A 12,230-nucleotide genomic window follows, 5' to 3' on the forward strand; every position below is an offset into this window, starting at 1 on the left:
ACATTTATAATTTTGTATTGTTTAATTATTCGAGTAACTTAAAATTTTAGTCCCAGAGATCTGCTAATGAACCTGTCTTATCTGAAAGACACCTCAATATTCAGTTGTTTAGACAGGTAGGAATAAGAGTAAAATATCTTTTTGGGCAAACACATACTTCTCAGGTGTGAATAGACAGGGAACAAAGTTAGGTGTTCTGAAAATCTAGTTGCATCTTTATCACAATTGCCTCCCTTTCCTTCTGCATTTAAAATATGTCATATCTTTAGGTGGCTTTTTTTTTTCCTCTCCCACAGGTACTCACATCCTGTGGAGCAATCTGAAATAGCTGCTTTTGCTACCTTGATCAGAAGAACCTGAAGTCATGGATAGATAGAAAAGAATTGCATTCAGTAAAGGTTTGCAAATCTTTTGTTTAATATTGTTCTTGTCCTCTCAGCTGAAAAGAGAGGGCTGTATAAAAAGTAGGGTCTGATCTAAACATTCTTTTGAAATCGAAAAGGTTAAAGTTCTTAGCATTGTGTATAATCTGGTCCCTAAATTTTGGATGTGGATGGATTTCTGGAATGCTGTGCAATTATTGTTCTGGAATGCTGTGCAATTTTGTTGATTTGTCCAGCTATAAAAAAATAATCTGGATATGCCAGAAGGTATGAAACTGCCTGACCTCAAAGCTTCCAAGATACAAAGAGTACAAACACTAAGGTGAAAGCAATGCCTTCTAAAAATGTATGAAAATCAGATCATGAGCCAAAGGCTCTATGTAGCAAACTTTTAGAATATGTATTTCCAGAAGTCTGTGTGTACATGGAAATGTATAATACATCCAGAACCAGGAGAACTTGGTCTGCATTTTCATAAACAAATTTCTGCATCTTTTGTGGCCATCCTAGTAAAACACAGGTTGGTTGAAGACTATAGTGGTTGGAGGAAAAGACCATCTTTAAAACTGTTCCCAGTATGGTATGCTGAATGCTTATAAAATGTCACTTTAATCATAAATGGAATTTTAGGGCAGATTGTCACTTAAAAATTTGTACACTGAAAGGTATATGCATGACAGTAATTTTTAACTCTAGAGTACTTCACTCTAGACTAAAAAACTCCAAGTGTATGGATAGAAAGATCTGGTCTCAGATATTTACCACATAGTCTATTCAAAATATAACATGTCCTCAATTTTTAAATTATTTAAAATGAGTAGCATGGCTTATAGATGGCTACAAAATTGTATACAACTGAAATAGCAAACGTGTGACAGTCTTTTCCTCTCTTTAATGTTTTTTGGTTTTCCTCTCAGAGTAAACTTCCTCTCTTCTTTCTCTTTGAATAGACTGAGCTTTCAATGATTCCTGCAATCATTCTCACAAAAAATGGAGAGAAGCTGGAGTTGCATATGCAGCATACACAGCTTGCTTTTCTTGTAATCATGCCTTCTGTCATGTGTCCATGTCCTTATGGCCATGACAGACATACTGTTGTGGCAAGTTCTCTGAGTGCAGCTTTTCAATGGATCTCCCTTTTGTACTCTGAACTCATGTAGATCCAATTCTCAGTGAAATCCTACAGCAATTGTTATATTTGGAAGATGAGTTATTTTCTCTTAGCTTGAAAGTAGTCAGAAATTATGGGCAGTCACAAAACTTTACAGATTTCAGTAGCAAATACTTGTGGCAAAAAGCACCTCATCTCTCTGTAGCAGACAGACACAGCAACTAGCAATGTAACAGGGAAATTCAGATGTGAGTTGGGTTCATCATCTTGAGGGTTTTTTTGAGACTGAAGATTATTCTTTCCAGAGCTAATTTCTGATTCAAGACAGTTGTTAAAAACTGTAATTCATATCTATTGTCTGATCTCAAATTTCAGACTTAGAATTCCAGACCTGCTCATAACAGACCACAAATCTGCTTTAACAATAAGTCTGAAGAATGTAAATGGGGGGATTTCTGTCCACCAGAAAGCTGTGCATGAGGACTTCCTGGGTGCTCCAGCAAAAATAAAAGCCTAGAGGTCACTGTAGCAGCCTAGACTAAAGGAATCCGCCATGTATCAGGGGTGATGAGAACCAAAAGGAGTCCTTGAGGTATCTACTTTCACCTTGCTTTCTGTTCCGTGTATATCCTGCTTAGGTTTCAGCCTGCACAGTTAATTAGACACACAGCAATGAATAAAATAATATCCCAATGAGAAACTGCATGTTCCAAATATAGACTTATAGAAAGTGTGAATGGAGATGGTCAGAAATGGCATTTCCCCATATGTTAAATAAGGTAATGAAATAATTAAATGAAATGAATAAATGAATGTGGATGGTGTAACGGGTGTGCTTACAGCCCTGAGAACAAGACACGCAGTGAGCAATGCTGGCAGGGAGGGAGCAGAATTATGTAAGGCCTTACCGATGTTAACAATAGTTGTGATAAATACTGAAGTACAGAAAAGCTGAAGTGAATATTGAATCTCTGCTACAGCTAATTACAGGCTCAGGTGGAAGTCAGCAGCAAGTTTCTCCTTCTAACAGTCTGCCTACTTCAAGCCAAATAAATAAAGAATGAGGTGCTTGGTGGGGAGGAAACAAAGCACATGCTTTCCTGCTTGAAGTACAAGATTGTTAGAAATTGTATTTTTTTCTTGACTGAATGATAATATAATGTAAAATTGTTACCTACCTTAAGTTCTCTAAAGAAGATGCTACTCCTAGCCCACTCAACAATGGAGAAGAGGGTTTGGTCAGCCATTTTACACATAAGTCCGAATGTGTTGAGCTTCTCATGTTTGCTTCTGTTGGCTTGCTCTTGCTGCAGATATGCCATGATTTTAGCTTGGACTTGGGGCTCATCAGGCTCACATTTCAGGAGTTCCAATATCAGATGTGGGATACTTGCTGGTGAGCTTGTTTGGTAACTATCCATGTATGAGTAGCCCATTATTGACTCTGGTGAGCTGGTGTAAGGGTCAGGGTACTCGGACTTGATAGCACGGCTTGGAAAGTGGCCATAGGTTTGGTAGCCTTGCAAACTGCCGTGGGGAGGCATTGTCATGCTGATCGGAGAGGTCACAAAGGGACTCCTGTCATAGTCTGTGGGAGGCAAGGCAGTGTGGTTCAGAGGTAGGCCTTTAGAAGCTGAATGGATGTTCTGGATTGCAGAGGATATTGTCAGGTCAGTTGGCATTGCTTGGATCACCTGAGTCATGGCTTCCAGTTTCAGTCCATTTGCTCGGATAAGAGCTTTCTTCTGCTGCTTCAGTGCCCTGTCTCTCTTGTACATTGGTCCAAACTTGTTCCGGCCGCCACGCATTCGGTCAGCTCGCACAGCTGTCAGGGGGAAGGAGGAAGCAAATCATCATTAACACTTGGAATCGACATTCTTAATCAAACATATATTAGGAAAGAGCAGAAATGTAAAAATGTAACTCTTATTTTTTATCCCCAAATTCAGAGTTGCATTTTTATATCTAATTAAAAGGATTTATTTTGACTTAACAAATGTCACTTTTTTCTAGTGATTTAAATGTCACATGCATATATTACTAACAAAGAAGGACTTCTCTCTACATTGATTAGGACACAGGGACAAACACAATGGATGGCCACAGGAATTTCACACCTGCTATGGGATCATGTGGAAATCTCAATGTACATTTGGGTTTATATCAAGCTACTATGTCATTAAGAAACAAGGGCTGAAGTCCAGAATTTGTCTGAGACGTATCCAGCAGACCACATTGTCTCATTATAATAAATCCATTACTGCCTTCCACCGCAGCAAAACATCTGAAATGTAAATTGTGAAATGTTCAGTAGTCACAAAGAGGAGTGCATTTCTCTTGGCAAAAAGGAAGCATTTCATTTTGATGATTCTGTCCAGGTTGGTGTAAAACTTTGAGATTTCTAGTTAGCTGAGCTCTTTGGAAATGTTTAGCTGCAGTTGGAATGTGCAGAGAGAAAGCTGTCAGCTTGCTGCCTTCTACGGGGAAGATAGAAGTGAAACAGAAACTATTGACACTGTTCTGGCTTATAATATCTCTGGAATTAGAAATAATTAAAACAAATCCTACTCAGCAGCTGCCTTGGGAGTCATACTGGTGGTCTCTGTCACCACAGTGTCTGTCACCGTGGGATATCTGTAATGGACTAGTGGGGAGCTTTCACCAAGCCCACCTTGCCCAACGGCAGTTAGATTGAAAGAGGAACCTTTGACAGCCTGGTGACACGTTGAGACTGCTGAGATTGCTGGAGGTTAAGTTCTTGAGCTTTTTATCTTAGGGATTAGTGGGACATTAAAAATTTATTATGAATGCTAGATACGCATAATACTGTACCTTATCGTAAGGACTTTAACGTTTAATGATTTTTTGGTCCATGGTAATTTATGAACTAGACTTTTAAGGCTATATATATCACTATCAGGGAAATACACATATAAATGTCACAAGTATTTACAATTATGAGAACACATATTCTTCCAGTTTTCTAAACAAGGGAAAAGAAGTTGTATGGATGTGTAGATAAGGAAGCTAAAGTGTATTTTCTGCAGTATCTTTAAAACTACAGGTGTTTTGTTTGAATTTGTAGGAAAAATGAGCTGCCAATATTACTGCCGAATGTTGACTTTAAACAAAATGCATGAAATTAATTATATCACTAGCAAATGTAATTGATTTTAAATCTGTATACACAGTATCCTCACAGGTACTGCACAATTAAAAACTGTGAGCCGCATTGGATTAGCAAGTGCTTTTGTATAAATCCTACTTAAATTTAAGGTGAACTTGGTGTAATGACAGAAGACAAAATTTGGTCTTGTATCATTGTCAGCAAGTGAGAGGAGCTAAAAGCAGGAGTAGATGAATGTACTTTATACTGCTTCCTGATGCCAGCAATGACAAAAGGATTCCACATGTCCTGTAATTGTACTATTTGAATTTGGAAGCACATGCAATGATGCAGAATGTTTCGTGCGGTGTGTCAGTGCTGGCTCAGTCTTGTGGGCAAATACAACACTATTGAATCAATCAAACTGCAGGAGGCTGATTTTTCTGTTTATCTGCAGTTATATCAACAGCTTCCCTTTGCCAGAGCCTGGTGGCTGACTGGCACTTATCTCTTCTGATTCCCTTCGTGGCTTATGGTTTTCCTCCTTGGCCTGATTTTTTCTGGTTAAGTGTCTAGAGCAAATGTCATTTCATACAATTGTTACAGTAAGGAATTCAGGAGCTTGTCCTTGGCCAAGGAAAAATGTCATATGCTGTGAAATCTGAATTTTAATATTTTATGTATCAAAGTTAGAATGAACCATGTATGATTCACAAATTCAGGTTGATGATATTTTTGCATTTGTTTATCTCAAAGGGTATTGTACCCTTTTCATTGTTCTCTGTAGATGAGAAAGTGAAATGAAGTCAAAAAGTGTACTTTAAAATGCCTTATCCTCTTTCAAATGCAATAGCCTCGCAGGTATAGCATCACAAAAATATAGGACACAACTTTAGAGATTATTTGGTTCCTTAATCTCAAAGGCGAGTCAGTGTGAGAAAAACCCTTATTTTATCTGTTTCTTTGTGTTCTGCCTTGTTGTCAGAAGAACATATGTAAAAAAAATCAAAACAACTCAAACCTAGATAAAATACAAATAAAATCAGATCATGCTCCGTAGCAACTCAACAATTTTTTTTTCCTAATCTGGACATTTGTTACAAATTTTATGCTGAATCTAAATTAAGTCTTTTTTAAAATCTGCAAAACTATTCAATCTGCATCCATGAATTCACAAACTTTAAAAGCCTGAAATATCAAACTATATACTTATATGACAAAATGGATTATGGTTTTGACTGGTTCCTAAATGGTAGTGATCCAGCATTTACTAACTAGATTTTTTTAATACAGCAACAATTTCACTGACCATACAAAGTAAAATTGTATTATAATTTATTATAATTTATAATTATTATGAAGCCATACTATATAACTTTTTAATATAAAATACAATGCATTAACATCTTATCCTATAATTTTATAGTATAGTTGAAGATAGTAGCAAGACTATAGCTCTTACCTTCCAATTTCATTCCAACACTTAGACATTTTTGAAATCGACAGTAAGGACATCGTTTTCGCTGTGTTTTGTCAATCTGGCAATTCTGATTTTCTATACATGTGTACCTTTTGTTATTCTGGACTGTTCGCTTAAAGAATCCCTGTATGATAGACACAAAAATTAGCCTGTTTTGCTTGAACGTGTGTTTTAGCATTTAATGGAAATCACTGTAGGATAATTTTCAGATGTCATTCAAGCACTTACAAAGTTACATAGTTTATTTTAAATGAGTCAGCTGAACCCAGGAGAAAGCCACCAGATTCCAGAGGAGGTTTTCTTGTGTTAGTGCCATGTTTTATAGACTTAATGTCAAAGCTTGGTGAGACTTTAAGGAGGCTGTAGCCTTCTGTGCTTCTAGCACCGGTGGCAGAAATAGTGACACTTTTGTATTCTTTAATCATTGCAGAATTATTAAAGTCTTCCTTTAAAAGTAGTTTTACATGAAATAAGTAGGAACACTGTTGCAAAGATAAGAGAAGTACAGAGTACCTCTGGCTTTTTTACATCCCAGTGGGGCATGCTGGAGGCATAGTAAGTGCTTGTCACTCATTTCTCATTGATTATTTTTTTAGTAAAAATATAGTGGGCTAAGTTAATTTTTTCATGCAACTAAGTGTTTTAAATTGCATTCTTCTGGCAAAGGAGCTTCACTTACAGTGCACTGCTTAAATAACTGTAAAAAACCTGAAAAAAAATTCACATGAAAAATCTGACCTGTCATAAATTCACAATTATTTAAACCCTATAGCATAATAGACCAACACAGGTATATTAATCTTTCTATATGTTAAATTCATGTAAAACTACTTTTACTTGACTTTGTGTGTCAAGTGAACTCTAACAGTTACAGTTTGCATGAAAAATGTGCATGGTCATTATAACAGCAGAAATCGACATTGCAATATTGCAGGATGAAAATAAAAATATTAAGAAAGCTGCATTAGATTTTTAAAAAGCTGATCTGCATTAAGAACAATTGGAAGATTACTTTATCCTCCAGAAAAAGAAATATAAATCAACTAAAACCAATATTTAGCACAGTTAGCAGTGAAAGTTGTTCTAGGACTACATCACAACAGCAAAATGGTAAAAAAAACGGACAAAACTGCAATGCAAAACAGTCCAAGTTTTCTGCATTTGTGCAGATGTCTTTCAAAGAGACTTCTACATCCTAATGCTTTTTGATGGTTAATTATTTTATGTGGCTGTATTAAGAAACATATCAAAATATATCAAAAATAACGCAAAATATTATACATCTGGTTTATTTAATTATCCCTGCTAATACTTGAAACATTTTTACTGTACTTGTGTTTTTATGGAGTAATTAGTACAGAACCTTGCAGCTCTCACAGGTGAGAAGTCCATAATGGTACCCAGACACTTTGTCTCCACAGACTGGACACAGCTCTTCAAGGTCTTCATCATAAGAGTAATTCACCATTTTAAACTGAGACACTGGGGAAAAGGAGAAATAGCATATTCAATTAGAATTTACATGACTAATTCAAATATTCTGCAACTTCCTTATCTAGAGAGAAAGCTTACTTAAATATGCACACCACTGAAAATAAGGAGAAAAAAGTTTTATTTTAAAAAACAAATTGCATGGAGACATGCAACTTCCCATCATCAGCAAATCTGCATGGTACTTAGCAAGGGGAACAAAATGCAACAGCTTCTAAGTTTTATGTTCTAGATATTTATACTTATAGAGTGCCTTCAGCCTAGTCCTTATTTTATGGAATCACAAACTGAAAGAATTCATTTTAATCCGAACATGATCAGGGGCAAGCTTCAAAAAAGCAGAACGAAAAGATAGTCACTTGTATATTGAAAGTAATGATTTCCCCTCAAAGTTTTCTTTCAATAGCAGCCCGCAATTTTTTACCTAGACTAAACCTGTATCTCACGGACCCAGCACTTTTGCACCGTATGAAATCCAAGTTAGTTACTCGCAAAACCAGCTTGAAACGACGCCCTCCGCCTCTCCCAAGCCCGTGGTCTCGGGGTGCCGCCACCCCTGCGGGCCGGGGCTAGCGCTGCGCGCCGGCACCCCCGGCTGCCGCCGCCAGCAGGACCGCGGCCGCGGGACAGGCGCTTCTTAGCTGTCCACGTGTCGGCAGAGGGACACGAACCGGGACCCCCGGGCTCGGGGAGCGCTCAGGGTCTGCCCGGCCGGCAGACTCGGCGTCCCCGCTACCGAGGGCTGCCGTGAAACCTGCACGCCGGGGCCGCCTGAAGTTTCTGCCGCTCGGAGAAAAGGCGGGGAGGAGCCGGCGGTCAGGAGGGAACGAGGGGCTAAAATATGTGGAATGAAATCACGGAGCGTGCCCACTCGAGCCGGGCTCTCCCCACAAGGACCCCAGTAACCCCTCCAGTTACTACTAAGAAGAAACCCTGCTACTCAGTGCAGGGCCGGTTTCCTTCCCCTTCCCTGCCGCTAAACCTCCGACCTGTTAGGCAAGCACTGTGGCAGCGGAGCACTCCTGACCACGGCGAGAGGCGCTGGGCATCCCCGCTGGACAGCTTAGGATGTGGCCTCTTTGTCTTTAACTCCGCGGCTGCCGCGGTTCGAGGGCACCAGGACGGTCAGACTCGGCCCGAAGCCCTCGGCCCGGCCGCCCGGTTTGCCAAGGCAAGGGGCTGCACCCCGGCGCTGGAGGCAGCTCCCGGGGAGCGCGGGGACATTGTCCCGCCGTCACACTGCCGGCAAAACGCTTCCTGAGCCACCTCGGCACGGCCGGGGATCGCAGCCTGTCAGCGGCGCGGGGCGGACACGGGGCGGCCGCAGGCGGCGGAGGAGGAGGGCCCGGCCCTCCCCTCTGCTCCCGCGGTCGCTGCTCCAGGGTCCGGCGCTGGGACGAGTTGCCCTCCTCGTAGGAAAACGTGGGAAATCAGGGGTTTTCCGAGCGCCGCGCCCTTGCACGGAGCCTCCTCCACGGGAGAGGAAAGGGGCGGTCGGGTCGCCCCCAGCACCTCCGAAGCCCCTGGCCCCGAGCAGGCTCCCGAGAGGAGAGGGGATAATTTCTAGAGAGCAGCCGGGACCGGAGCTTCTGCCCGGGAGAGTCGCGCGGGGCGGGCATAGCGGGCCGCCGGCTCCAAGGCAGGGAGCCGACCCTCGGCGGGGTCTGCGCCGCCTCCCTCCGCGCATCGCTCCGGCCCCGAGTAGGGCATCGGGAACAGCTCGCTCCCGCCAGCCCACATAGACATTTTCAGCTCCATCCCAGCTCCTGCATCCCTCTGCCTTCCTAGGTACCCCGTAAATCCGCCACGGAGTCAGAGCTCTCTCCTGCGAAGTTTGGCCACGCAGCCTCTGCCACCTGCACGGTATCCATGGGCGCCTCACCCGCGGGACAGAGCCCTCGAGTCCCATTTCGGGACGGCGTGTGACACACGGGGTGCTCGCCAGAACTTCCACGCCTAACTCCACCTGACAAAAACTTCGAGGCAGTTTTGCGCGGAACGGGGATTAGACCGAGATTCCCTGGATCTGCAGCAGGGCTGGGCAGGGTCCGACGGGACGACTGCGCCCGCGGGGAGGCTGGGGCCGGCCGGATGCTTGGCGGCTCCTCGGCCCCGTTTGCATCTTCCGAGCAGGGCCTTGTCGTCGCCTCGGCCCTGGCACCCGGTACCCGCTCGAGCCACCCTGAAAGCTGTCCCGCCAAGGCAGGGGCTCGGCGGGGCGTGGAGCGGGCGCTGACGGGGCAGCTCGCAAGCAACTGCCGCAAACTTTTTTGGCTGGACGAAGAGGCGCTTTGCCGAGGGAAACCCGAGCGTGCGCGGAGGGGGAGCGCCCTGCGTCTCCCCCCTTACCTTGCATGTTTTCCGGCATCTGCCCCTGTTCCCCATTCGACCGGGCGAGTCCCAGGGCCTCCGTTTCCACTTTGGGTAGCATGACAAGGCGGCTGCGGGCCGGGCTGGGGGTTCCGTGTCCGTCCGCGACACCAGCACCTGGACACGGCAGCACAGATTTAGCTGGTGAAAGGGGCGCTTGGCTGCTGCTGCCTCTTCCCCCTCTTCCTGTTTTTCCCTCCCTCTGCTCCACGCCAGCCCTTGCCCAGCGGCAGCGGGAGCACCGAGCGGCCCCGGCCGCCGGGAGGAGCCGCCGGCTGCCCGCGGCTAGAGGAGCCGCGGAGCGGTAGTCGGGCTGCAAGCGGCGGGGGGCGGAGGAGAGAGAAGGAGGAGGAGGAAGACCGGGGGTGCTGGGGAGGAAGGAGGAACCCCGGGAGCCCGCAGCAGCTCCGCCCGGGGCTCAGCACGGCGGCAGCCCGGCGCCCCGATCCATGCGGAGCGGCACAGTGCACGGGAGCACTCTGCCGCCGCTGGTGCTGCTGGACAGGGTTCCCACCCCCGTCCCCCTCCTCCTCCTCCTTCCCCTCCCCCTCCTCCTCCCCCTTTTCCCCCCGGTACAAGTGCGGAGGTGCCGAGTCGGGACCTCTAGCCCCGGGCCCGCGGGGAGGCGCTCCCGGAGCCCGGGGGCTGCAGGGAGCGAGGTCTCCGGCGAAGGGGGGGCCCGACACCGCCGCTGCAGCCAATAAGGCAGAGGCGGGATGAGCAACACCCCCAGCGCACACACACGCACAGAGCACACACAGTGGCCCAGCGCAGTCACCCCCTACCCTGTTCTTGAACGGAGCTGCGGTGTGAGTGTCTGGGCTGTTGCTTCCCCTCCCCGCCCCAGCAGAGCCCGACGGGCCACCGGCCTCGCCAAGCCGGGCTACGCCTACACTGCCTTCAGCGACCGTGCCTCTCTGCCAGTGGGCAGCCACGCTCAGTCTCTCTTGGGGCCGGAGGGGCAATGCCTCCGCCCGGCCAGGGGCGACTGCAGAGCCCCCGGCCCTCGCCTTCCTTCTGGGTGGGGGGGGATGGACAGTGGAAACCCCTGCCCTTGCGGCCACGTTGCCGCCGCGCAGCCCTGGAGTGTGAAACAAGCAAGCGGGAACCGCGTTGGAGCTCGCTGTATCTCTTCAGCCTTTTTGGGTCTCCCTTCCCTAAGTTTCTGGCGAAATCGGTCAGTGCCAGTCGCATCGTTTGCACAAAAGCCAAAGCCCTGGCAGAGCCCCCTTCCCCTGCTCACAGTGCAGCAAGCGGCACTGTTTTCCAAGTTGTCCCAAAGAACTCGTTTCTCGCAAGTGTGTGCCTGAGCGGCGAGAGCCGAGCGGTCCCGCGGCGCGGCGTTGCGGGGGCTCCGGGGGCGACTAGGTGCCGACCGCCGGGCGAGCCTGGCCGGAGGTCTGCCTGCCCTCCTTGGCCTTTCCGCCCCTCTCTCCGGGAGGGATTCCGCGCCGTTCCTACCGCGCCTCATAGGTTTGACGGTGTGGGATGAGCGATATTTGCACCTTGGAAAGCATCCGAGCCTCTCGTCCGAACGTTCGGTTGCCCGTACTCCTCTGACTCTTTAAACTGTATAGGGTGTTGTATATATTAAGAGTTGAAAATGTTTGGCGGTGAAAACTGCTTCCGATGGAAAGTGGGGCGCGGAAGTGTCTCCATCGCCGAGTATGTTATTTCCCATCGGCTGGGAGAGCGATAGTGAGAACTGGCGGCTGTTGTAACTCACTCAGTGGTGCTGATGATCGCAGGATAACCCGCGCCGGGACAAGCGCTCCACAGGCAGAGAGCGGACTCGGCTGTGCTCTTAGCTTTTTGCATCCCGTAGCTGGGAGACCTTTGCTAGCTCAACGCAGATTACTAGCCAACCCAACACAGCACCACCGGAGTAGAAAGTCTTTTTTCCCTTCTCTGTGCCGCGTTTGATGTTTGGGGGATGGATCCAATGCTCAAAGAGGCCCGGACCTCTCTCTCTGTCTCCTTCCATTCTCACCTTTCTCCATTCCCTTTCGGGCGGGAGCGCGAGCGGGCCAACAATACCAACATGTTATTTCTCAGTTATAATTTCACAATTAAACAGGTCGTCTGCGAATAAGTTTTAGGACAGCAATATGGCGAGATGCGGGAGCGAGCAGGTCGATGGCTAAGACGGGTTGGCTGGAAACCGTCTAGAGAGAACGACCCCGTTTCTTGGCAGAAGTAGCTCGGGTTGAGACCCTGTCTTGACCCTTGGGAAGTTATTCCCAGGTGCATTAGTTACAAACAATCTCTCTGTCAGACGCCACCGTGTAG

The 12,230-nt window shown here is 46.3% G+C and overlaps 1 protein-coding gene across 2 annotated transcripts in view; it reads right to left on the bottom strand.

The window, feature by feature from the left end:
- The window catches only part of NR5A2 (nuclear receptor subfamily 5 group A member 2), a 79,023-nt gene extending 68,668 nt beyond the window's left edge, over positions 1-10,355 (bottom strand). The window contains exons 1-4 of one of the 2 annotated variants that reach the window (XM_063407682.1): positions 9,921-10,355; positions 7,444-7,562; positions 6,063-6,204; positions 2,673-3,319 (exon numbers count right to left, since the gene is read on the bottom strand). In XM_063407682.1, coding sequence (XP_063263752.1) covers positions 2,673-3,319; positions 6,063-6,204; positions 7,444-7,562; positions 9,921-10,002 — 990 coding nt within the window. In that variant the 5' untranslated portion in view covers positions 10,003-10,355. Of the gene's footprint in view, positions 1-2,672; positions 3,320-6,062; positions 6,205-7,443; positions 7,563-8,560; positions 8,829-9,920 lie in introns of those variants that run through there. The other variant, XM_063407680.1, reaches the window with a different exon arrangement.
- Positions 10,356-12,230: the final 1,875 nt, after the last annotated feature.

The sequence above is a fragment of the Prinia subflava genome, chromosome 10, assembly GCF_021018805.1.
Source record: "Prinia subflava isolate CZ2003 ecotype Zambia chromosome 10, Cam_Psub_1.2, whole genome shotgun sequence".
Classification (NCBI taxonomy): Eukaryota; Metazoa; Chordata; class Aves; order Passeriformes; family Cisticolidae; genus Prinia; species Prinia subflava.